The 26976-nt window shown below is 41.7% G+C and overlaps 1 protein-coding gene across 4 annotated transcripts in view; it reads right to left on the bottom strand.

Moving 5' to 3' along the window:
* PTPRJ (protein tyrosine phosphatase receptor type J) overlaps positions 1 to 26976 on the bottom strand; it is a 70720-nt gene that overhangs the window by 23152 nt on the left and 20592 nt on the right. For 2 of the 4 annotated variants that reach the window (XM_052693228.1, XM_052693230.1), the window contains exons 2-6: positions 5257 to 5275; positions 3742 to 3894; positions 1892 to 2152; positions 1064 to 1330; positions 244 to 510 (exon numbers count right to left, since the gene is read on the bottom strand). In XM_052693228.1, the coding sequence (XP_052549188.1) occupies positions 244 to 510; positions 1064 to 1330; positions 1892 to 2152; positions 3742 to 3894; positions 5257 to 5275 (967 nt within the window). The remainder of the gene's footprint in view (positions 1 to 243; positions 511 to 1063; positions 1331 to 1891; positions 2153 to 3741; positions 3895 to 5256; positions 5276 to 26976) is intronic. The other 2 variants (XM_052693231.1, XM_052693232.1) reach the window with 2 other exon arrangements.

The following is a 26976-nucleotide window of genomic DNA, read 5'->3' as shown; positions in this document are numbered from 1 at the left end:
TCAAGATAAAGAATTACGGAGAGAAAAAATGCCAGTCACATTCCCTTATTCCACGTTGACTGAGCACTAATTGTAGCCATACAGCATTTCAATAACACCAACCTATTTTTTTTTCTAGCTCCAGGAAGAAAGGATCATTGCATTGTGAAACACTGTTACATCAGAAACCAAAGGTTAAAAGCTGAGCTGTTTAAAATAGACTGCAAGTTCATCTGGAATTGAGAGGCACCAATAGTTCCTTACTTGTGTACAAGTTTAAGGACAATCCTTCTTCTTCAGTTGTACTGTTGACTGGTGTTGCAAATACTTTGAAGTTATAGGATGTTCCAGGGATTAACCCAGTGATTTCAATTTTGTTGATATCTGACGTTTCGTTGCTAACGGAATTAGCACTCCTAACCTCTATCCTGTACGTGTAGGCAGTCAAAGCTGTGTCATTCACTGTCCAGGTTAGGTTGACAGAAGTCACACCAACATACTCAGCCTTGAGATCAAGCACGGGGCTGAGCTCTGGGAAAGGCAAGAACAGCACTCCATTAAACCTGCAAGAATACCCACTCAAAAACAACAACAGAAAAACAAAGAAAGAAAAAAAAGCCACAGACACACGACTACTTCACTTTCTTCGCATCACTTCTCACTAAGACTGCATAAGCACCACGGCAAGAGCACCAGAGGCTCCTGATGGATTTGCCATCAATGGGCTTGTAAGAGAAAAGTGAGAAAGAGACATCTTGAGTGGGATTCATCTATCTCCTGCATTCAGAATCAACAGCATGCTTGACCGCTGTGCCAGCACTCGGATTTCAGGGAGAGATAAGTCCTTGGGAAAATTCTGTTTTGCAGGCACCAGTGACAAATTCAAACACCATCTGGGTTGTGCTTCTTTTGCACTCTAAAAGCCCACACTTTGGAAGATTGCTCACAACGTGCTCCAGGAGAGAAACTATCCCCTCTGCACATATCAGTGATGAATTAGAAGCCTCATTCAGGTAGGCAGAGCCCTATGCTTGCACAGCAAATCACAAAACACCAGAAACACAACTCAGAAACAGCCACTTACTTGTATACAGGCTAATGGATGCTCCTTCTCCTTCTGTATGATTATCAGCTGCTACTGCAAAGACCTTAAAATTGTACAATGTCCCAGGGATTAATCCAGTAATCTCAGCCATCGTGACGTTCGATGTCAGGTTGTCATTAAAAGAGACACTTGTAACCTCTATCCTATACGTGTAGGAGGCTGACGCTGTGTCATTCACTGTCCAGGTTAAGTTGACAGAAGTCACACCAACATACTCTGCCTTGAGATCAAGCACCGCACTGGGCTCTGGGAAAGACAAGACAGTAAGCCATCAAACTGCAAGAGCATCTGCTGACAAAAATGACAGAAAAAAAACCAACGCGGACACGACTCTAATTCACTTCCTTTGGTCAATTGTCAGTAAGAGGGCAGGAACACCAGAGGCTCGTGGAGTTTTGCCACAAATGGGCTTGCAAGGGAAAACTGAAAGAAAAGTCATTCTGAGTGGGATTCATCTCCACTTGGCATTCCACAGAAAGAGCACACATCACAACAGTGCCAGCACTGCCAGGATTTCTTTTGGAGATGTAGAGAGGATGGTATGAAAGAGATGAGGGCTGAGAAGAATATATAGAAGGAATACAATTAAAATGAGCAAACTACAAAACCAGTCAGATCAGGGCAATGTTTCTGCTGCATTCTAATATTCCATGTCTTGCAAATAGCCTGCATTGGGCTCCAGGATGAAAACATCACCTCTGCCCACACCAGCACTGAATTACAAGCCTTGCGCAGGTATGCAGAGCCCTGTGATGTACAGCAAAACACAGACCACCACAAACATGGCTGCAAGAAACTGTCACTTACTTGTATACAGGCTTATGGATGCTCCTTCTGTCTCACCATCAGCTGCTACTGCAAAGACTGTGAAAGTGTACGGCGTCCCAGGGGTTAAGCCAGTAATTTCAGTTTCAGTGATATTTGATGTCTCGTTGCTAACGGAGGGCCCATTTCTAACCTCTATTCTGTATCTGTAGGTGTCTGATGCTGTGTCGTTCACTGTCCAGGTTAAGTTGACAGAAGTCACACCAACATACTCTGCCTTGAGATCAAACAGCTTGCTGGGCTCTGGGAAAGGCAAGACAACAGTCTATCAAACTGTATCTGCTCACAAACAGAACAGGAAGAGTATCTGCTGACAAGCAATGCAGGAAAGACAGAGACACACCACTGCTTCACTTTCTTCACATCACTCATCAATCAGAGTGCAAGAACACCACAGCAACAGCACTAGAGGTTCGTGGAGGCTTTCCCATCAACGGGCTTATAAGTGGAAAATGTGGAAGAAGCATCTTGAGTGGGATTTATCTCCTTCCTGCATCCAGAAGCAAGAGCAGCCATGACTATTGTGCCAGTATTCCCACAGTTTCCCTTGGGAATGTGGAGAGATGGGCAGGAAGGAGACAATGGTGCAGGGAAATGGGGCAATGGCGGTGCATTTCAGCACAGCTAAAGATAAGGAAGATCAATTATTGCTGGAAGAAAAACAGAAGGAACTAGGAATTCTCCTTCTTTTCTACTGCTCACACATGCATGCAGGGCGTTGTGCTGCACAGCAAAACTCATTCCACCACGTCTGCAAGAAACTGTCACTTACTTGTGACATGTTTTGGATGCTCCCTCTCCTTCTGTCTGACCATCAGTCACTACAGCAAAGACTGTGAAACTACAACATCCCAGGAATTAGCCTGGTAATATTGGCTTTGGTGATACTTAAAGTTTTATATCTATTGGAGACACTATTTCTAAGTTTCATACTGTATGTGTAGGGGTCATTAGCTGTGATATTCAAATATAAGTTGGCAAATTTAAGTTGACAGAATTCACACCAACATATTTTGCCTCGAGACCAAGTACTGGGTTGGTCTCAGGGAAAGGCAAGACAACAATCCATCAATGTGAACAGAAGATCATCTGCTCACAGCGAATGTGTAGTGTTCCTCTTCCAGCTATCTTATTGATAGAGCTTTGTCTTTTCCTTGGCTAACTGCTATTCTAATCAAGCTGCTCTTGTATCTTGTATAGCATGCTTACTAGCTCTATGATCTACTCTTTTTGCTCCAACTCCTGCAGTTTCATCTCAAGCATTAAAGCTGTCTTAGTGCAGCAGTGATGTCTTTCATGTGTCAGGTGTTAACTTCATGCAAACTGGAGAGAAAGATTGGACCACGCAGCCTGTTATGCTTTCCTAACCTGGTTATCCCAAGGGGTCCTTCGAGCTGCAACATTCACAGATCTCTCCTCTAGATTCTAGTAGGTTATTTCAGCTGTACTGTGTCACACATATATATTTCAAATTTGTAGGTCACTGTATATTTGAACTACTGCAGCCGTACTGCAAAAATCTAATAAAATTTTACGTATATTTCCACATGATGCTACATTCCCATAATAGTCAGGGGAAGGAACTCAGTTCTTACAGTGATCAAACTATTTCAGGACCATGCTACAATCACAGTGTTATATTACACTTTCAGTTAGCTGTGTAAATACTTTTCTTTGTCTCATTCTCTACTCCAGCAAAACACTCGGATCCATTTCCAGACATGATCTTTGCACTCTGGATAAAAGTTTGGACTAAAACAGCTAACATAGCATAAAAACACAAAAAGCCCTGAAGGATCATTCACATCCCACCGACATTCCAAATCACTTACGTGCTACGCTGTTCTGATCACTCACTGCCCTGCCAGACAGTGACACATCCTCTGATAATCTCCTGCTCCCACTTGTAGCATTCACTGATAATTCATCATTACTACTGGTTCCCATTTCTTCAGTTATGTTTTTCAAGCTACAGTTGTCAGTGCCTGAAAGGTAAAAAAACATAAAAATCAATAAATATCTTTACAAAACTTCTGTGTTCCTCGTGAGCAAAATACAGTCATTAATAGATATCCTGATAGATATTAATAGAGATCCAACATCACCTCCTTTTTCCCAGTTTGTTTCTCTTTGTGTTTCCTGGTTTCACCAGCTTTAACTTTTGTCAATTTGTATTAGATTAGATTAGATTTCAGGATTTACTAACTCAACTCATAGACTGAATGAAGGCTACCCATGATCTGCTCTTTATTTCAGTGCAGTTTTGATGGAAAATAATCAAATGAACTTACAGACACATTCCACATGCGCATTTTTCTCACGCATCACATAAAGCTAACTGCTCTGCTTAACCTGGCACAGTGATTTGCTCTCTTATCATCAGCAGATGAGAAAATAAGGAGATGTGGTATTCACACACTGTATTCCCACATGGCAGAGATATCAGACAGATACAGGAAACCTTAGGCTGACGGAGTGCAGCCCAGCGAGCAAGGAGAGTTGATTCAGCTACACACAAGAATTACTATCTTAGTTGAAGCTGAAATACTTTACATGAGCAACACACACTGCAAGCAAGTTCAGGAAAGGTGGCCATGAACAACAGGATTCTTGGTTTGGAAGTAGTGGAAAACAAACAGAATCATAATTTCTGTATTTATTTGGAGCTGATAGAGAGGTGGATTCACATAAAAAGTGAAAGCAAAGAAAGCACTACAAGCCAGACTCACAATTCCTTCAGAACTATACATATTCTCTTCAAGCAGTGTAAAAGGTGAGTTTATCCCTCTCAGTTTAATTTGGCCCTAAAACTTAAAGGCCAATTCATTTAAGTCTGACATTCAATATGCAGGTAGATCTCACCTAGCAGCACTTTGGGAAATTTTTGACACATAAAATGCTGTCATTCAGACAAGTACATCAGTTGTCACACTCCAAAAATTCCTCAAAGCAACATTTTGGGAGTCTTGTTTTTTTTTGTTGTTGTTGTTTGTTTGTTTGTTTTACTCTGGGGTGGTGGTTTCTTTTGCTTTGTTTTTATGTGTTTTCCCATCTTTCCACTCATGCTAAATCTGTATTTGATTTTACCAGAACTCTTTACAACAGAAAAGCAATGGAATTAAAATGCTTTTTTTTTATATTACAAGGTATCCCTAAGTGCACTGCTGGAGCTATTGTCACTAAAAAGAAGTGAGTTCACATTTTTGAATGCTACTTCTAAAAAATATTTTCAGCAGCTTTTTATATACTTACCTGAAAAGAGAGCAGAAGTTACATACAAACATTTATATGTGTGTGTGTGTGCGTGTGTGTTTGTGTATGTAACAAAATGAGAGAATGATACTTACAGGCAGTTGTACATCTGACCTGGAAAACAAAACCAAATAATAGAGATTAAAACTTGAGAGCTACTAAAAAATCCATTAACATCCAACAGCACCAAAAATACACCCATCTATCACAGAGAAAAAGCAAATGTGATGGCAAAATGTCCGTTTCTCTGTTTTATTTCCTCTGAACAGAGCAGAGTTTATTTTGTCAAAAAAAAAATATATATATATAAATCTATCTTGCAGTGCATATAGTGGCTGTTTTACACGTAGACATTTAAAAATCAAAGCCAGATCTTAGTGAAAAGAGACTTTTGTTGGTAGGCTCCACATCACCCCACCAAAAAGAAATAAGTGACAATTAGAGGGTCTTTTTTTTTTTTTTTTCTGCAGAGATTTTTCTCTGGTCCTATTGCAGCATAAACATTATTTATTACTGCTTCTCACAAAACAATATTTTGCATTATCTGAAAAACCCCTCTCAGTGAAGTCCAAGTTCAAAAGTCATTGTGTATGTTCTGAATACTAGTTTATAAGTGTATACATACAAATAAAACATCAGTAGTTTTCAATTAACTGCAATCTGGAACTATCCCTAGTGACATTCACAAGAATTTTGCTTTGAAAATGCTTTTTGGTCTTCCAACTTCACGCTTCTGGTCCCAAATAAGCCATTTCCCTTCCTGTTAACCCCACGAACTGGTCTGTTAACCGCTCTTCACCTCCCTCCAGGTGGCAGCACAAAATGCTTGTAAGGAGTGAAAGAAAAGGTCTGAAAGCTCTTGCAAGGAAAACTGATTCCTGGGACTCTCACAGCAAGCTGACACCAACTGACTGCAGTCACTTTTGTCACACAATAAACAGGAGATTACCGAAGCAACTGTATCAGGGATTAAATATAACTATTCACCTTGCAAACATATTCACAAAAAGGCAAAGAAAAGCAGGAACAGATACATATCCCAAGAACAGGCAGCTGGGTGCTGGGGACCAGCAGATTGCATTTCCCTCATGCCAGGAAGGTTTCTGTCTTCCAGCATTGTGGTGTGGGCAACCAGAAGCTGTATGCATTCCCAGCTGCTCTCCCATTGTCTGCAGAAGGGCTGGTCCTTTGACTGGACCTCATAACACACTGCCCCTAGAAAATCCAATTTAGCTTTATGCTGCACGGTGCATTAGTCACTCAAAGCACCAAGGCTGCTGACTGCAAAAGTTGATGTGCTCATCTGAAGTGCTTCCAGTTTTGAACCATTTTCTGTTCACTTAGACTGGGCTGCTACCACCCAGCAATGCGATGAGCAAGCAAAGGTCCGCAAACCGCTCCTGGTGAACCTGCTTCAGGCAGTGGGAGAAGGTTTGGTTATTCTCCAGGGTCCCCCTCACTCTCAGTCACTCTGTTTCTGCAGTTCCATGAGCCAACTCAAAATAAGCAGCTACATCACAAAGACAATGTAAATTTAGAGCAGCAAATCAGACACCTCTCAGCCCTGTGCTGCCACAACCAGTTCCCTCAGCAGTGGCTCCTGGCATCAGGGTCTCAAAAGGTTAAAAGATGCAATGGCATCTTGTTGAGGCTACAAATAGCCTCTACAAAGATGATGTAGACCAGCTGACTAGAAGCAGCACAGCAAAGAAAACACCAAAACCATCAAGCTTTACAATAATGAGAAATACATGCAGTAGTGACAGACTTTCAGCCTTTGCTGGTCTCAACGCCAGAGCAAAAAGTTAGGTCACACTTCCTAGGCAAAAGAATGTTTCTAAAAGGCAGAGAACCAACTCCTGATCTTCTCCAGAGCAGCCCTACTGACAGCTTAGTGCACAAAGGACACACAAACATGAAGCTCATTGTCAACCCTTTTGAACATTTGAGAGCCCAGGCAAATTGCTAGGGCATTAGGAAATGAGGAAGCATGCTCATTTGTACTCAGGTCAAGAGTGTATATTCTGATGCAAGAAAGTGGCCAAGGAAGAAGTGACTACAAAGGAAAAGGCCACTTGAGGCAGGAAAACACTCCTGTGCAGCATTCAGAACTGAGTCTATGCTGTCTGGAAACAGATACTGAATTGATGAGCAAGAGGAGAGATTCTCTGAAATGCAGGGCAACCTAGAAGTTAAGTCAGAAAGATTCTATGTTTAATAAGAAAGCAAAATCACACACACAAAAAAAAAAACCACCAAAAATGTGACAGAACTGTGTACACCAACAGTGATTTCTATAGCCTTACAAGCAAACCAGCAAAAATGTAATACAATTCACAACGTGTTCTTAAGTTTCTACTTCTTCTGTAAAACCCTGAAGATTCCAATGTTATTAAATTCTTACATTTCTCATTTCCTTCTCACTAACTTCAAGTTCAGGGTTTCAGCATTTTTCCTGAGTAGTAGGAACAACAGGCATCATAAGGCTGAGAAATAGCTATGATGCTACCAAGCCCCCCACGCCCCTGCTTCCCCTGCCCCACCTCCCCATTCCTCCCCTACCAGCCCAGACAATAAGCATGTTGATCCCTGTTTTACCCCCAGCTACAAGCAGCTGATTCGATGGCAGCTTCCTACCGAGCTGCTAAGAGCTCGCCTGTATGGGCACACATGGGTTTTGTTAATGATGCTCAAGTAACAAAGAGGAAATTATGCCAAAACTTCTGTCTTGTGATGAATCAACATCTTCCTTCCATTTTACTTGCTTTTGTTCATCACAGACTTCGGCAGCCTCACAATATCTTTCTGACTTTGCAGAAACCTATGTGCTAACCAAATCCAATGAAGCACTCTGTGCTGGCAGCAGGCAGGCCTCCTTATGGAACATAAAACCACGCAAAACAAGTGATCCCAGTCCTAAGCGTCAGCCTGACTCAGTCATTCCGTGCTGCATTTTGCAACCATCAAGTGAACTGTTTCCTGGCCTCCCATGATTACTTACTGAAATGCTGTTTATACAAAACATTTGTGTATTATTTCAGGGGACATTCATGCTGAACACCTGACTCTCCTTGTGTTCACATCTGATATACCCAGAATATATCCATTTTTCTTTTCAATTACATTGATCTGTGTTATACATGTATAAAGAGTTGTGTAGTTTTTTGCTGGAATTTGCAGGGGAGAATTTCTGTCCTTGGGAAGAGCTAGGAAACACTCAATAAATCAAGAAAAGAAAGACAGTTAAACACAAAATACTGAACATTTGAAGTAAACAACAGGAGAGGTGCATATACACAAACTTCTCACTGTCATCAGCTGTGGCAAATGAGTCTTCATTTTGTCACACAGCCACACAAAGTCTAATCAAAGGGTGTGCCTTTCCAGGGGAGCTGAATAACTCACTTGCACAAAGTCTATCCTGCACTTCCTGCACAGGATTTCATCATCCAGGAGTCTGTGGTGTGTAACAAATGCAGGGTTCAGCTCCATCCTTTACAGATGAACAGTGGGTCACCTAATTGAGGAACCATTATTTTCACACATAATTTTACCAATGAAGAAACTAAGATGAGCTGTGGGAAACCATTTCCAAAAATTCCAGGTGTCTGAGAAGCCCAAATCCCACTGATGATTGATTAGACTCAAAGAGGAGGATTTAAAAGCTTCCTGCCATAGAGCTAGGCAGCAGCAGGGAGGACAGCAGTGTCTCCCCTTCTGCTGGCAGTGAGACTTTTGATCAACTTAGCTATGCTGTTAAACTGCACCCTGCAGCAAAGTCAGGATTCCTGCGCCAGGGGAAAACCCTTGTATACAGCAACCCATCTCCCTGGGGTGCTTAGGTTTCCAAAATACACGGCGTGGTTTGGTTCATGTAAATGCAGGGTCAGGAAGCTGGCTCAACAGCTGAAGCGTGAGCAAACCAAAAAATCCTACCTTAGCCACAAATCCTTCCTAAGAAGACACCTGGGGCTGCTGCTTGCTATTGCTTGTTTGCTTATGACCCAGATGCAAAAAGCCAGGAAACCAATCACAATGCTCTAAAAAAAAAAAAAGCTAAATGTCTTTCACACATGTACCTCCACATCTTCACCTACCCACCCTCCTGGGTTTGGAGGAACTCCATATCAAAACCACTGAACTATCACAGAGATCTGTTCATCACAGACTTCAGCAGTCTCCAAAGATTCCAAAGAGATCCAAATTCCATATGAGAACCCCTCCACAAAAGCAACAGCAATCAAATGATCAGCTGATTAAGCTCAGTAGTCAGGTAACAGTGGTCATACTTTCTTTTTTTCCCTGCTATGCCCACCTGCTGTAACTACCCTGTCTCACAGCTGTAACTAAGAACTTCAGGGCAAGCCAACACACTGAAATGACCATGATTCTAACACTCCAGGCTTCACTTTACTGACATTATCAGTCCTCACTGCCCAGCTGACAAAACATTAACTAGAAAGCTGTAATAACTCCATTACTTCCAGTCCCTTCTGCCATGTGGAGTATTTCATACTTGCCATAGGTTTATTCAGATAGCATTCTTACAGAAAGGTTTTGCTCAAAGTCACAAAATAAGTGAACATTAGACCCAGGAAAATTAAACCCTGGGCCACTGTGATAATGCCACTGATATTGCCCAGGTATTGTATCTTCAGGCTGATAAGGCTTTCCTATATTTGTCCATTTTCCAGGACTTGTAAGGCTCTGGCTGCTATTCCAGCTGTGAGCATCTTCCCAATGTTTGGGAATCTAAAAGTCTAAACCAGCAGACACCTTCCTGCAGGACATAATACCAAAGGGCTGGCTGGGGTTTGGACCAATGCAACATTCTCACCTCTTTCAAGCCATCTCAGGATGTTTCACTGTATTTATTTCCATGTTGTGGCTAAATAAGTGAATTTTGTAGACTTACAGCACAGGACAACAGAAATAAGAGAATTTGAATTGGTAATTAAAAGCAGTTCTTCCTTAGTAGGTGCATGTGCACCTATGTGAACTACTTCAAATAATATTCCTTACTTTGGCAGCTTCTGGCTTTTGGGATTAAAAAAAAAAAAAAGTCATACTAGAAAATGAACTAAAATATACTGCCATGGTATTTCGTCCTATTTTCTAACTTCTTCCTAAAATGTCATGCTAAATCCTTCTAATTGTAACCTACAACAGGCTTTTCAATTCAAATAACCCTAGATTAACTCAATGATCCATTCCCTTTCAATGCAAAACTGAAAATATGATGCAGTCTGTGTCAGCTTTACACGTTTCCCCTCCAGTATCTTCAGCAGGCGCTCACGGCTTACCCACAGAACACTGTTACACAGAATGTTTGGGTTAAGTGGGTTTATCCAGAGGAAAAAGAAAGCTCGCAGTTTAGGAGCAGCGCAGTAAGTTTATGTGAGATATCTGGAGTCTTCTCTTCATTTAGCCTAAATGAGCAGATTTGCTACTGAATGCATGGGGCAAGCTGGAGGTCCAAAAGCTCAGAAGAAAAATGAGCAGATGTTTGTTATTAATTGGGTAGGGCTGGGCGCCCTTAGAACACCATGGTGTTTTAGGAAGCTATGCAAAACCCTAAAGCAGCCAGTAGCCGTGCACAACTGTGCATAGCTATTCTGAGCTATTAGGAAGTTATGTGAAAGAAGAAAGTTTATTTCCACTTTCCATGCATTTATATTCGACTCCTGACATTTGTAAATTCTGTCTTTCCCAAAACAAGCTTTTCACCAAAGTAGAACCAGCTAGGTTTTTCCACTGGCTTTTATGAAAACAAATTAGGAGATTCTCATTTGCGCAACACTTCCAGTGAATGAAAAATGCTGTGGAAGACAACATCTCTTAGGAAAGTCAAAAGGAGACACTGAATGGAAATTTGAAGTGAAACACACTGGAAAAACACACACCCCTCTTTCTCCTTCCTCTCTTGATTTTTCTTCAGATTTGACCTGTATCTGCTTCTCAGATGCCTAACGTAGAAAGAAGGAATTTTCTGGGCAACATATCTGAAATAGAGAAAGTACACAGAATGGATCTCATTTGAATTGCTCCTGTTAGAGCTGCTTCTCCTTCCTCAGCCCTACCTTTATGGAAAAATTTCTCAGGAAAGCTTTCCTGTGGTTTAGTACCAAGTGATGATTCATCTGAGCATGCACATACAAAACAAGCAACAGACGCCTAAGACCAAGAAACACAGATTCTGGCAGCAAATGAGATGATAACAGGCTCAGATACCAAACACTACTGCATTGCAACTGATTGCTCTCTTGCTGCTTACTCCTGACCACGGGAAGCACCATCAGACCTCTTTACAATGGCTTTCAGACTGGAAAGCAATTTAAGGTTTTTGTGTGCAGCCAATCAGCTTATTTACATTTCCTCCAAACCTGCAGGCCCTGAGCAGTTACAGGCTGCAGGTGCTGGAAATCACCTCATGGTTTGCTAGCAGCTCTTGAAGCATCCTGCAGTTATCCAGCTGAGAAAGCAACAACAAAACGTCATGCCAGAGAAAGGCTGAGTGGTTTCAGGAGTTTTAAGTTCTCTGCATAATCGCATCAGTCCCATTTGTAACATCTCCTCAGCGATGATCCTGCTGAAGGCCCTTACAAAGAGAACAGTATGCTTATTCAGCAATGGCAGTGAGTAATATTTAAAACAGCTACTTACTGAAAAACAGATTATAACCACATTCAAGCTGCCTATCACATGAGCATCCATGGAAAGCACAGTTGGGTATTAAACAAACAACCAAACAGAAGAACTCTTCTCTTGATATGAATTTTCAGTTAACATTGCCATTTTCTTCCAAAATGAAGAGTTTACAGCATCAACTTTTATTTTACATGAACAAGACACATTCCTGCATTCAGCCTAACAGCACTGTTTTTGCACTCTGAGTCATTGCTAAGACACACCCTGGAAGAAGTAGGATACAATGAAAAATGGGGAAAAAAAGAGAGGAAAAAAAAGACTCCTGTGGCAATGACACAATGCTAACTGACCCAAAATCAGCAGGGTTGGCCACCCAGACAACATGGAAAATGTACACCAGAGCCAACACTTGGCTGGCCTTCACAGCACAGCCATGAAAATGAGGGGCATTTCCTGACAGAGCCCTGTTTCAGATCTGTTTGGCTGAGGGCAATTGAGGCTCTGATTTCCCTCTTATCAAAGTAGATTTCCCTTTCCCAAGATGGACACTTTGGACTCCATCAAGTCTTTGCTCAGGGGAAGTGTTAAAAAGTACTTCACAACACTGAGCTGGATTTGGTTCAAAAGTTTTCCACGTAAGGTTAGCTAAGAAGGGATTTTAAAACTAATACAAAAAACTCAAATACAACAGGAAGAAAAAGTTGATTTACAAATGAAATAAAGACCCAGCTTTTTATGTATGACACTGTTGAGGGGCAAGAGAACTACAGCCTCTGAAAGCCTTCAGCTTGCTCTCATAAGGAGCTCAAAACTCCCTTGCTAGACAGCAAATCCTTTTGTGGCAGTCTTAATGTCAGTACAAGAAAGGCTTGTTGTTTCCTGCCTCATTTCTAAACCTTTCCTTGTATCGTTAATCTTTTTTTCCCTTACTGAGCTCCTGAAAATGTCCTAATTTAAAAAGCAATGAGGTGTGGAGCTGGGAGAAACCATCCTGTGACGACTGCCCAACACAGACCTCTGAGGCTAACCTTCATCTCCTCCTTCATGCTCTGTTACTGTTTATTACTATTTATTTATGCTCCCTCAGCACATTCTCTTCTATCTCTACGTAAAACGCTGCATAAGAATGCAAATTAATTATTTCTATTGCATTCCTCTTGCCCTTTAGCTGGGTAAATCTCCTCAAAGGGAGGGAGGAAAGCAATCCTTCCAGGCCAGCCCGTAAGCGTAGCTCTGGTTTGGTGATGCAGCCGTCCCACCACTAGAGGCCCCAGTAAAACCATCAAACTTCAGCCTGAGCAACTAACACAGTGTAATATGGCTGAATTTTCCCCAAAGTTGACGGATACTGGAAAGCACAAGGCTAAGGATGACTGTGCTGGAGCACAACGGGTGGATGAAGATGTAATGTCAGCTGATCTACGGGTCATGGGAGCTAAGGTCACCATGCCTGGCTGGCTCAGGCAGGCTGAGAGCATCCTCAAGCATCACAAACCTGTCACAAGGGAAGTAATTGTATACAGTTAGCTATCGTCTGCACCTTACCATTTCTTCATAGTGGTTATGTACTACGTCCCATGTCGTCAGCTGCAATGTTCTGCAATGAACCTACGTTTTTGATGGGCCCTAATAGTGAAGTGGTATTTGATCATTTTTCTTCAAAACAAATGCAAATCTCCTCATAGAGAAGATGTACAACTAAATCTTTTCCAACCCAGTTTGGAGCGAGTTTCAGCTGATCTACAAGGATCAAATTATCACAAACAAACAATGTTTTTCCACTGTTTTTTTCTCATGCAGCAACACCAGCACTGAGGGGAACACCCTTTAAGTTGCCTGCAACTATCAACCCATTTAATCCTTTAAAGAATTTAAACTGTAGCAAGAGACAAATGGACTACAAATGTTCAAAACATGTAGTAGCACTCCTCAGAGGGAACAAAAGGACTATTGTATGGCTCCAGTAAGTTCATCCAGGGCTCTGGTAGTCTCTCTTTTCCTCCCCTTTGAACAGAAGCTGAATAGAAACAGGAATGAGAATTGGCTCTGCCATCAGCCCATTGCCAGACTTGCCTCTATGAATACTGGATAAGAAGTTATTCACTGACAACAACTCAGGCTCTCTCTCTCCTGGTCAATAGATACGTCTATAAAAGGTCAACTTCATGGCCATCTGTGAGGACGAGCTGTGGTGGAAGAAGGCTGGGTGATGTGGCGTCGCTGCCAGAGATCAATCCAACACTGTGGCCCCATGCCAGCTGCAAACTTTTTACTCTAAAAAATCACATCCATGGCTTCTTTCTCCTTCCAAGATACATGAAGGAGCTTCTGCTGATCTGCATGTTTAGCTTAGCTCTGATATGGATCTGTTACCTAGTAACTTGCTTCAAACTCGTAAGTATAAAAGGAAGATATGTTTATGTTACTTACTGCTAGTCTTAAGAAAAGCATGTTAATTTCAAGAACAAATTGCATATATTGCATCTGTGCTGTGTTTGCTTGGCCACCACCAATACGGCTTCTCATTGCCTTTGCTATTTCTGTGCAATCACAAGTTTTCTCTCTCTGTATCACCAGAATACAAAAGCATCTCTTTCGTCTGCACTGCCCAAATGAACAAATTCAAAGTTTGCATTAAAAACTTATTGAAAACAAGCTTTTAAAAGCACAACTAAGACAAACATCCCTTAAGGCAATCTATTTCATCTAATCTGATTGTGTTACCATACATTAATATCCGCCAGCAGCAAATTTAGTAATGAAACATAACTATTTCAATTAGAAAATCACCTTTCATCAGTGCTGGCTCTTGCCAACTTTCAAACCTACAGGAGTTTTTAAAGAAAATTACTACACAAGATGTGTTTTTGAAGGCAGACATACACTTTTTTACACAGACAGTCTTCTGCTTAAGTCTGCCTTGGAAAAATATTTAAAATATTTGAATATTATTACTATTAAGAGTAATTTTATCTCAACAACATTTGACAGTGCTACAACTAATGGAAAACCAGAAGAGGCAACAAGAAGTGTAGTGCTATTCTCCAAGCATTTTGGAAGGGTGTCACTTTGGATGTGTCTGTAGTATCAACTGTTCTCTCGATTGTGACTGAAAGAAAGTGAGACAGCAAGGGCTAATACTGATCAGGTGCCAACAGCACAGAAGAACTCTTTTGACGAGGCTTCGTTGGTGCCTCTGTTCTTCCTATCTATCTATACTACCATCCTACATAAACACATTCTTTTTAAAGAAATGCATTTGGGACAGTTAGAAATTCAAGCTTGGAGATATCCCCCAGATATTCCTTACGCATTTCAGACAAGTGTCTTTTAACATTACCATACAAAACATCTGAATGAATAGCAGGCTGAATGAATACCTGAATAGCAGGTACTAGAACCAGTCACAACAATTCATCCTAAAGGATGAGCTTAATTTTTGTTGCATGTTCAGCAAAAGCAAAATAGTTCCTGAATAGTTCTGATAAAACTGAATGCCAGAAGAACAGATTTGATTTTATTTCACCAAATTTTCAGCCAGTGTCTCTGATTTGATACTTTCTCTGTTGTTTCAATGTCCTCAACGTACCTCAAACATGGAAACTGAAAAATACCACTACTTCCTCTCCAGAATCATTCCAACCTTGAGTTAAACTGTGGAAACAACCGTTCTTCCACATCACCAAATACCTTGGAAACCTACGAGGACAAGAACTTTGTAATTTATAAACCTACAAGCTCATATGGATTTAAAACGTTACAGATGTTAAACAACACCTATAACAAATTGTAGTAGAAGATTCTCACCCCAGAGATATTTCTTTTTCTGGCCTGACATTTAATCTTTAATGTTTCACACTTCACAGCAGCTGATGTGCAACATCTCTGTCACTTTCAGAGAGGAAACAGACATACACACCCAGGCACAGCTGCAGCACAATTACTGCTATTACTTACGTGCTTTAAAGAAAAAGCAGCAAGGTAAGGCCATTAAAAACAACTCACAAGAATCGAACTAACACAGACCCTGGCCACAAATAGGATTTTAATCGGTCTGTTAAATCTATTTTTCAATGTTATATTACCAACATATGGCAATATTCAAAGCTTTGAATAGGAGTTCCCTTTAAGTGTCTCTGTAGGTATGGAAAAGGAGTCAGAGAAGGGCAGAGGCGAAACCCTGCAGTTCACTATGATGCATTTTACTGTGCACCAATCAGGAAGATGAAGCTTTGCCCCATCCACCACAAAAGCAACATTAAATTAGCATTACCTCAAAGACAAACTAAGTCCTCGCAAGCCAGCACTGTATTTCCAAGCTCATTACAGAACTAAATCATCTGTTGTACTTGCTCATGTCATAGCCACGTTTCTCCTAGGTTATAGGGGCATAACATACATACTTGTAATCAGCTATAAACTACTGCTCACTACCAATAGAGCCCATAAAGCACAATATAAAACAGCAGTTACACAAATTTTTGCACCACTCTGCTGAGTGTGATCTTCTTAGGTCAGTGAAACATCCTTACAGTTTAGTACACTAAGGAACTTTAAGTTGGAGTTCTGAGTGAAAGTCAAAGCCTTGCATAAGAGAGGATAAATAATTAAGCGACCTTTGTTCCCCTCTGTGTGACTGTTCACATGCACTGAGCAAGCAGGCAATGGACAGAGGTAAGAGCAAAGCAGAAGCACCCACATTCCAGTGCTGCTAACACCCCTTTCTTCACTTGTATCTTCTAATAGATGTGGTTGCATGGATTTCCACACATCCTTCCCTTAACGGCCCTCTTAGTGGCCTCACATTCTCTCCCCACCTTCTGCTAAAGGTTAAACCAAGAATGATTCAGAGGTTGGATTTCTTTATGCCCCTCTCCCCTCTACCAGAGATAGGATGCAACAGTTATAGAATGCTGACAGAAACGTGACACCCAAAAAACAGGTTTGAATAAAGAACATAAAAACTTTTACAGGCATGATTAGATATCAAGAAAAAACAGCGTGTCTTTCATGGGCTATAGCAGCCTCATCATTTCTAGGAAACGCTGCTTTATTGCTATTTAGAGCAATCACAGCACAGCAGATTAACCAGAGCACAAAAACCAATCAAAAGCAACCAATTTGCACTGACAAATTTGCAGTCTTGGCAAGAGGTGCCAGCAGGGTTTGATCCACACTCAGAGTCTCATCCTTCGGGCACAGGGCAGAACCTGCTCCTCATGCTTCAGCATCAGCAAGGGGACATCCCACAAACAAGGACTGCTGATTGTTTTATCAAGATGAAGGATTCAGACCTAAGACCCTACACTGAATGGCAAAGCAAGCCAGGCCAAACTATCGACTACTGCTCACTGCATGCAGGCTCCGTGGTGCAAAATTGAAAGACTTTTCATTTGACCAAGAAATACATATGTTTGAATTCACTACTGCCAATAAGACTTCAGTTTAGAAAGATGCCTGATCCATCACCCAACTCAAGCTATTAAAATGGAGATATACCCACAAACTTTTTTTTTCATTCAGTGGAATTGGGGCACATGAGACTCCAGCTGCCACAGGACACAATGTCCAGACAAGCCTTGAGGGCTGAACATCTTCATAAAGAAATCTCTTTTTCTACTCTAGTGGTGTGTCTCGTTTGTATGACTCATAACCTTTTAAGACTTACTGTTAGAATACTTTCTTCCCTGTACCATACAGCTGGTTTTATGCCTATGCTTCTTCTGACAGCAACTGCATGCTGTGAAGGCTGTGTTCAGAGCCCACTTCATATCCAGACTTCAAAATTTACAGCACAGACCCCTACTCTGCCTCTCAGAGTTACTTATCAAAGAGTAGGCCTTACAAACTGAGGAGCACTTGGAGAACCAAGGGGTTTCTTGCTTTCAGAGGTAAGACCAGCAAGTGTGTGCTCCCACACAGACACCCACAGAGGTCACAGAAGTTGGCAAAAGGATGAGTTCTAACCATATCATATACTATATCACATATGATCAATCATATCAGCCATTTCCCAAGATGGCTGGTTAAAAACAAACAAAATCCACTCTGCACTAAAACCACAAGTGCCATAATAAAAGGCAGGAATTAAATGGAAACGTCTCTGAAAACACCTGTCACTAAGAGGTCTCAAGAATCTCCTCAATCTTCACAACATTACTGCCTATTTTACTAATGGGTATCTGGTTTTTTTTCCCATTTAACATATGCTAGAAGTGTATTTTTTTTTAAGCTTTTACACTGTTCCTTCATTCACCTTTCCAACATCTCCACAGGATGTTGCCATATTTCATGTATCCATCTGAAGTCTTCACTTATGTATTATGTAGTCTGGTTTTGGTTGTTGCTTTCTTTCTTCCTTTCTTCCTTTCTTGTTAAATTAATTCTATTTTACTGCTATTTCATCAGCAGAGTGCATTGGAGTCTCTTGTAACAGCTATCAGAAAACCTTGCTGCACACAGGGGTTTGGTCACCCCAGAGACATGGCACCTGCACAGCTACACAACTCAAACCAGACTAGAACATTACCTTCTGAGTGAGACAATGTGCAGAAGTATCTTTCCAATACAGAACCAGAGCTTCTTCATTTCAAACACTGAACAAACATCTGAAAGCCAGAATTGCTTTGAGAAAGGATGGGTTTTAAATGACTAATCATTTCCTCTATTACTATAGAGAGTTTATGGTGTCTGTTAGACACCTTGTTTGTGTTTCCATGTGAGCTAGTTCCTTCTGCTGCACTGTCACAGACTTTGGTGATGAGCTCTCTTTTTAAAGCTACAGCCTTTAAAAACAAAAAAATCCAACTTTGTTCATCTGATGGATTCAAGTTTACAGATCTGATGAATTGGATCTACATCACTTGTGGCAATTCCAAAGGCAAAAATAAAGAAACAGGCCTAGCAGATGTTGATATTACTGCTGTTGCATGGAATCTTTTTTTTTTTTTCCTTGCTGAATCAGTTATTCATCAAAAAACAGTTTCAGGGAAGACTAAACTATTCATGAGTTTGGGCTGAACTTACAGAAGGGTTCACTTGAGGACGAAGCCCTCCGACTTGCATTGAAACTAGCACAGGAGATTCTGCAAGGGACTATTTTGATTGCAACAAAACACTCAGATTCTGAGCATGGAGAATAAAAGCCAGTCTAACAAAGGGCCACATGCAGCCATAATACGGTGGAAGCAGCTCCCAGTAGCCAAGAAGTTGCAGCCCTCAGCTGGCACGCAGCAGATCCAGGTCGAAGTCTCCCTGCTGCCCGGCCACAGACTAAGCCCCCTCCATGCAGGTCCATGTTTCACACGTGGTGCTGAGCTGTCTGCAGGGCTCCCCTCCAAGAGCTGCTGGCACGGCTCGGACCCATCCACTGCTGCATGCCCACTTGCCCTCAAATACTACTGAGCTCAGAACACATTCCTTCTGCAAGGAAGAAAGAGGAAAAAGGGCTTCAACCAGAGACACGTGGTGAAGCACCCCTGGGGGAAAGGACGGGCAGCTTTCCTCTCCTGCTCTCTTCCCCTGCGGCTCTTGGTTTTAAAACACAAACCACACAGGCAAGAAGCCCAAGCTGAACCACTCCAACATGAGGTCACACCAGTCAAATCAACTTGAAACTAGCCAGGCTGGGCTTTCCTTTTTATTTTTTTTATTTTTTTTATTTTTATTTTTTTTTAAGATACACACACAAATGCTTGCATGAATTGCTACAGCTTTTTCCTCTCTCTTCAAAAATTTTGAATAACAAATGTAAGTTATTTTCCTATCTCTATGCCACCAAGTGCAAAAATGAAGACATAGAATTTCTCCTTCAATATTATCCAAAGTACAGCCTGTGTACTGTGGGTACTTACTGGAGGGTAAACCTGGGACACATCCGCATTTCATTTAATACCTAGACACCAACTGCCCTGGGTGCAAAAACAATGAATAAATGTTACTGTGCTTGGGAAAGGCATGTGTTTGCACAAAGGAGTAGGGAGGCAGCTAAGTATGAACTAAAGGCATAAAGTGTTCCCTCTTCTTTCTGCTTAGCATTCTACATAATCCCACAGCATAGCTGTAATCCAGCAAACAGCATTGAGTTCCTCTATCAGAGTCAGCCCATACATTCTCCTCATTCAAAAGCACTCAGCATGCAATGGTAAGAATGTTATTTGTTATTTCCTATGACTTAAGAGTATAATGCTACTCAGCAAGCCTGTATATCAGATAGGGACATCTGTAATATGTTCACAGAAAACAACATCCCAGGGACGGAGATACGCATTGAATACCGCTTTTGTTTACAAGCAAAAGTAACATGAGGTTAATTCCAAAAGTCACCTCATTAATCAAGGTTATGTGCAGGACAATGGTACAAAGTGACAGCAGTGAGATCACATTGCAATGCTCTGATTAACACTAATAAAGGCAGGCTGATAAACGTACAGCGAAGCAGAATTATCCAACCTGGGATATTTGGATAATCCATGCTCTTAGGCGTGACCTAGTTGTGGCACACCCAACCCTTAGAACTGAGCTTGAAGAGCAATTGTTATTGTTACTGTGTAAGAAGAGAAAATATTGTGTCACAGGTAGTTAGAAAGTGGCCATACATAAACCAAACTATACACAATACAGCTTTCAAGGAGCTTTATACCAAGTTGTGTGCCAGCAATTACTCAAGAGATTGGCTGTTTTCAGCTCCAGAGCTCAGGACGCAAGCCTGCAACCACCTGAAAACACTGTCCATTTATCCAAGCTTGTCCAATTCCTACATCTTTATAATCTGCACAAATGGGTAGCCCTTGAAGACAAATAAATAACAATAAATAGATAAACATAGCAAGGGGCCCAGCTGCAAAGGTTGATTTTGCATTTCTTCCGCACAAGGGCTCCTGTGCACTGCTTTTCCCCATGGCTCTGACACCTGGCCAAGCTGGCAGCCCCAGTCCTGAGCGGGTGGATCCGCAGCCGCCTGGCACGAGTGGCTGGGCAGAAGCAGAGGAAAGCCTCCACCCTGCGGCACAGCTTTTTCAATCACCAGTCAGCATCAAGGCTTCTGAAAACAAGACTAAGACAATGAAAGATCTCAGCGATATGACTGGAGCCAGTACTCCCTGATTTTTCTTTCTTTTTTCTTTTCTTTTCCTTTTTTTTTTTTTTTTTTTATTTTAATTTCCTTCATGAAAATGAATCAAAAGTTCCTGTCTGATAATATCTTCCAGCACACAAGTCCCAGCCAGTGGCACATGCCAGGCTGGGGTGGAGAACTACAAACATCCCCAGCTCTGGCTGCAAGGGCAGACATGGTGCTTGTCAGGATCAGGCTCGTAGCTCCCAGCTTCCACTCTTCTAATGGCTACTGCATAAAGAGGGGAAGAAAATCTGTTCAGTATTTACATATGAAAATAGTATTTATGGCTTTAAAAAAAAAAAAAAATCTAATCAGCATTTGAGATCTTTTTCCTCCTATTGGTTCTGGATGAATACTCAGGCCAAGCAGTAAAGTTCTAGCTTTTGCAGGTGCCACCAACTCTCATTCCTTCAAGAAGAGATGTGCTTTAGAATAACAGGGAAAGAATAAAATGACCACTTCAAGCTTTTTTCCCCCACTGTCCTCCCCTGCAGCACACTGCCAAGAGCAAGGCTCTGAATACACAAATAGCCTGACAAGCGTGTAGCACTAACCACACCACACCCCAGGGCACTGCCTTAAAGGAAACCATTAACACTGAGAAATCATAGGATGTGGAAACACGCTAAGGTCTGCACTTGACATACTTCTGTATCTCCACATGAAGGATGCTGAGTACCTCACACAAAACTGTTTTTTTTTCCCCTCGCCCACCTTATTTTTATGAAGAGAATTTTCAGAAGCTTTCCCAACACCGCTGTTACTCTGCTTCTCCTGAAGCCAGAATGGTTTTTATATCAAGAACACTGGCAGACATAATTAGGAGGAAGTTTTTCACACAGGGAGCGGTGATGCATTGGAACAGGTTGCCCAAGGAGGCTGTGGATGCCCCATCCCTGGAGGCATTCAAGGCCAGGCTGGATGTGGCTCTGGGCAGCCTGGTCTGCTTGTTGGTGACCCTGCACATAGCAGGGGGTTGGAACTGGATGAGCATTGTGGTCCTTTTCAACCCAGGCCATTCTATGATTCTATGAAACATTACATATGCTCCAGGGTTGAGGAGAACAAGGGTCCCTCTCTGCAAAAATCAACAACCTGAAACCAGGATTTTAAGGAAGGAAGATACAACAGGGCCTGTTCTTGTTCTGCATGACCCAGGTCCCACCTGCTGCACAGGGGATCACTCCTGTCCAAGGAGGAGAAGGCTGCTCCAACCTCTAGCTTGCTCAAGATTTCCAGAACAAGTTCACCAGCACAACCTACACTCTCCCCTTGTGCAAGAAGACATTTGACACCCAGAATAAACAGCATTTCCCAATAATACTGTAAGCAACTTTTGCAGGACATGCATGTCACTCCTCTGGGGCTGATTGTTGCTAAAGTTATAGGAAGTTGCTGAAAAGATGTCAGGAAGCTGAGAAGAGGAACTAGAGCTTTATAAGAAAATATAGTTAAAATCAGATGAGCTTCATTGGTGGGGGGAAAGAAAAAAAAAAAAGGAAAGAATGAAATCCCTTAATGGCAGGATCAAGTATTGCACTTCAGTTATAAAGATGATCCTGATATATTGAGGAAATGGGAATAAGGAATTTCTCTCCACTGCTGAATTCCAAGCTCCTTTGCTCTGCCAGAGTGGGACATACCTACCCAGGTGCAGTTCAGTATGTGCTCTGTTGCATCTTCCTGCCTTAAAATTTTGGCTTCAGGTTGTTGGGTTTTGTGGGGAGGAACCCTAAAGCAGCTCTTCTCCCTCAAGATGCAAGTGAAGGGTGAATGCTACCCCCTATGCTTCTCATAAAAGCAGCCTACATTTTGCTCTGCATCAAGTAAGTAACAGGAAAATAAAACAGGACTCCCAAGAAGCCAAGACTTCTTTAGTTCAGCTGAAGCTGGAAACTACAACCTCAGCCCATGCTGCTCTGCATCTGCCAAAAGCCTTTGAAGTACATTCTTTGAAGCTGGCCAGAATCGGCTCTGGACTGGAACGAGCACTGAGCAAGAGGCTGGGGGGCCAGCTGGGAATCTGTGAGCTCCACACAGTTGGGTGGGAGCAAAGCTGGCATTCAGTACATAAGCCTGCATTTTTATTATTTTTTTTTAATCACCTTTCCTTTTGCAGGTAGAAGGAGACTTAAATCCTGCCTTACGTTTACAAGCTGACCAGTGGGCTGATTAGCAAGCTTTAACAAGTGTCAGGAGATCCAGAACATTTTGGCTATGAGGCAAAAGCAGCAGGCAATGCAGCTTTTATTTTCTCAGGGACAAGAGTAGGAATTGCTTAGAAATGTCTTTTTCTGAAACCTATCCAGAAAGGACCTCTCTGACCCTCATTTCCCTCACGTAACCCAATGTCACACAGCCCACATTAGCTTTCAGCATTACAACTTCCGAGGTCTTTCTTAAAGTAACAGTCTGCCTTAAAACAGCTGCAAGCTGCTGGGCACTGAGCACGTGGCAAAGGTACATAGGAAGGAAACTACAGCATTAGATATATTTCGGTTCTAAATAACGATAATTAAAAGAACCAGTGACATGCAGGAGACTTTGCACCAGGTACAAACCGAATTCTGGGGGAACCAGCTCTCATCATATCCAAACATTGCTTTGGCTTCTCCTTTCCCAAAAGCTGTACAGTAAATACAAGTAATCTCCCTCCTAACTTAGGGCTTACTGTAGAAGTGAATTTCACTCAGCCTCTGACAAGCTGGACATGAGGACAGATCAAGATTTTCTTTTACTGCTGTGGTTCTCTTGCTGCAGTTTATAGCCATTACTGAGAAGCTCTTTTTTTTTTTTTTTTTTTTTTTTTTAAAACAAGCCAGTATTTTTAATAATTATGGTAAGAAAAAGAAACCTGTCAGCGCTGTTTCCTCTTTATTTGCTCTGCTAATTTTGTGGCTTTCCACAACGTTCTAAACCAAACCATTTTCAAAACTGAAATCTAAAGAAGCTTTTTGAACATGCCATTTCACGTATTAAGCTCCAGAGTAAGCATACTGCTTAACACCCTGCACCAGAGCACAGGCATTTCCCTGTGATAAAAACACTGACGCATCTTTTGTTCAGGCCCCGGCCTTGAAGCTGTCCTGTGGCTGCCCCAAACAGAGCCACAGCTTTCTACCTGCGGTGCCTTGGTGGCTGGTACATTAAATGCATAGTTTGCAATACAAGTTGCAGTGTTACTCTACTCAAACCCTGCTTTTGGGTGCTTCTGTTTGTGTTTGTTTTGTTAGTTTTCAATCAATTCAGATTTACAATTGAAAATCATCTAATGGCGTGGCTGAATCGCTCCTGAGAACCGTTCTTCTCACCTGTGTGCACACAGAAGTGTGACATGAAAAGATTTACATATGAAAGTACGATGGCTGTATCATAGGAAGAAGAGTTTACACAAAATAAGCACAGCAATGTAGGAGTTAAGTAAAAATATATCTAACTGGCCTGCTGACCATAGCCAGATACCGAAGCCAAGAGGATCTCTATGCAAAGGAACTTCAGTTAACATCACATTCAAACCACATAGTACTATTTTAACAACTTTCAGTTTCTACAGCATTTAACCAGAGCATGCTTCTTAGCAGAGAGGCCTTCAATAGCATCCAGGCAAAAGAACTCATATTCCTTAAGGATACAGTAGCACATGAAAGAAAAGACATTGAACTAGACCATGAGCTAAGCCCTCTCAAGTCACTTGCTCCCTGCTTGTCTGTTTAACATGCTATCAACACAAAAAGCCAATAAATTGCTGCCCCTTCCTTCCACGCTTTGTTTTTAAAAGGTTCATTGTATTTCATTTCAGTTTATTTAAGCAAGATTTCTATCACGGCTGTTACAGAAAGAGGCAATTTTTGTTATCTTTGCAAGCAAAAGAAAAAAAAGCCTCTGGAAATATATCTACGTGTATTAATTGCTCTGACCTTACAATTTAGCAACTTCAAACTTGTTTGTTCACTCTAATCAGCAAGCACAAATCAGCAAGTTTTCAAGCCTTGACAAGTTATGGAAATTAATGACATCAGGAGCGGCCCTTTTCAATTTTTCCTGACAATTCCCAAGATCGATGATAGAGCTAAGCAAAACATCAGCTCTAAGACTTCTGAGCTCAGGGTGTTTTCCCGAACATGTAGCTGTTACCCAAGGAACAAATCTAGATTTGCCACAAGCTCCCTGAGCTTTTTCTGATCGGCTGCACAGGTCCTGATGCACACCAAGGAGAACTCAGAATCAAGTGCTTGCACTGACTTTCTCTTGTGCCATACACTTTCGGAGTCACTCCAGACACTGAAAAGAAGGACACGTGAACTATTTTCCCAACCAGCTGCTCACAAGGATTATTGCTTTCATGGGTCATTAGACATTTTCCTGCCCTTTTTCGCTCTTTTTGCTGTGGAGCGAGGATGGTAGTGCAGCACTTCCCAATTCATTATCAATTTCAGAAGAAAAATGACAGAGAAGAGGGAAAGAAGAAGAGCATAGGGGAATGCAAGTAGTTTTAGCACAAGATTCACCAAAATACACTGAGAAATGAGTGCCAAGCTCTTTTTCTCTTTCCTAAACACCATAAGGCAGCAGCACACCGAAGGAGGAGTTGGGTTTGATATTGGAAGGGCTGTAGCAGAGCTGGGAACTGTTTGCTTCCCTGGTTTTGGGTAAACATCCAAACATTTGTGTGACTAACAGGTCCTCATCATCAGATTTGTGTGCAAACTCCTATATAGCAACACATTTAGTCTGCATACACTCAGAGAGACATCTGCTGCTTTTATTTCCTCTCATAATCCAAAAAGATTTGGGACACAAACTACTTTCATTCTGATTTTTTTAAATAACTGCACTCTCCTAATTGAAATTAGGTGAACATTGCCCCAGATAGGCAATCTAACCTCCAACTACATCTACAAAGGCTTCCTTACATGAAGAACAACAGAGCACAGTACTTCTCTGTAACAGGTTGCTCATTAATGCTGTGGCTGGGCACTAACTACTGTAGGAAAAAGAGGCAAGAAGTGGAAAGTGGCAACAGTAATTTCTGTTTAGTTTTGTTCTTCCCACTCCAATCTGTGATCATTATTTCTGGTCCTTTGTAAAGGGAAGAAAATCTACAGGTACAGACAAATACAGAAGAAAGGTGAAATGGGCCCAAACAGGCAGAACACTGACAAAACATCAGACAACAGTACTGTAAAGACTGTCAGAGCTGCATGGAGTTCTGTAGCATGTTTCACTGCTTTTACTAACTGGTAAAAAATTAATTTGAGGCCTGTTAGTCTCCTCACTAGCAGTAATTCCTTGCCAGCAGAACTACAATTAGACTCGAAAAACGCCCCCCTTTTTATTGTTAAAATGTGTAATAACGTCTGAGACAAGAAGAATATTAAGCCTCAAAAGAAATGAAATGTGTTTGAGGAAACAGATAACAGTCTGTGGGTAAAATAAACAACATAACAAAAATTAATTCCCTCATGTAAACTGGAGGAGGAAGAAATGATTTTGCCAGTAGATTCCCATGTTCTGACCTCTGCGTGAACTCCAAGTAACCAGTTTGCAGTTGCAAGCAGCAACAAGAATGGAAAATATACTCATTGAAAGACACTGAAGCATCCCAGTCCTTCCAACTTTTTGCTAAGCAGCTGAAGCAGAAGGTCAATTCAAGAAACACATTCACTGCCACTCACCTGAGCACATGGTGAGCTTGTTTAAGGAGCTCAACCAGCAGAAAACTTCTCTGCCAGTAGTTATCTAAATCAGCCTGACACAGGGTCAGGCACGGGCCAGCAGAGTGAACGAGAGCAGCGCACGTCACTGGGTGACTACAGGGAAGTAGATGGTCTGTAGATTGGCTCAGCTGTTTCTGCAAACAGAAAGGAAAAAACTGCACCTGCTGCAGGAAGGCATGTCCTTTGTCCATCGGGCATCTCAAAAACATCACTATTACAACCCACTCATTCCTCACCTACCTGCCTTCCTTTTCTTCTTCTGCCTATGTAACGCAGCTGAAGGCCAGAAGCAGGGCAAGTGTTTGTCTGAAGTCACGCAGATCCAGTCACTG

The sequence above is a fragment of the Tympanuchus pallidicinctus genome, unplaced genomic scaffold, assembly GCF_026119805.1.
Source record: "Tympanuchus pallidicinctus isolate F22 unplaced genomic scaffold, pur_lepc_1.0 scaffold3, whole genome shotgun sequence".
NCBI classification, from domain to species: Eukaryota; Metazoa; Chordata; class Aves; order Galliformes; family Phasianidae; genus Tympanuchus; species Tympanuchus pallidicinctus.
Note: the sequence above shows the minus strand (reverse complement) of the source record. Positions and strands in the feature narration are given on the sequence as shown.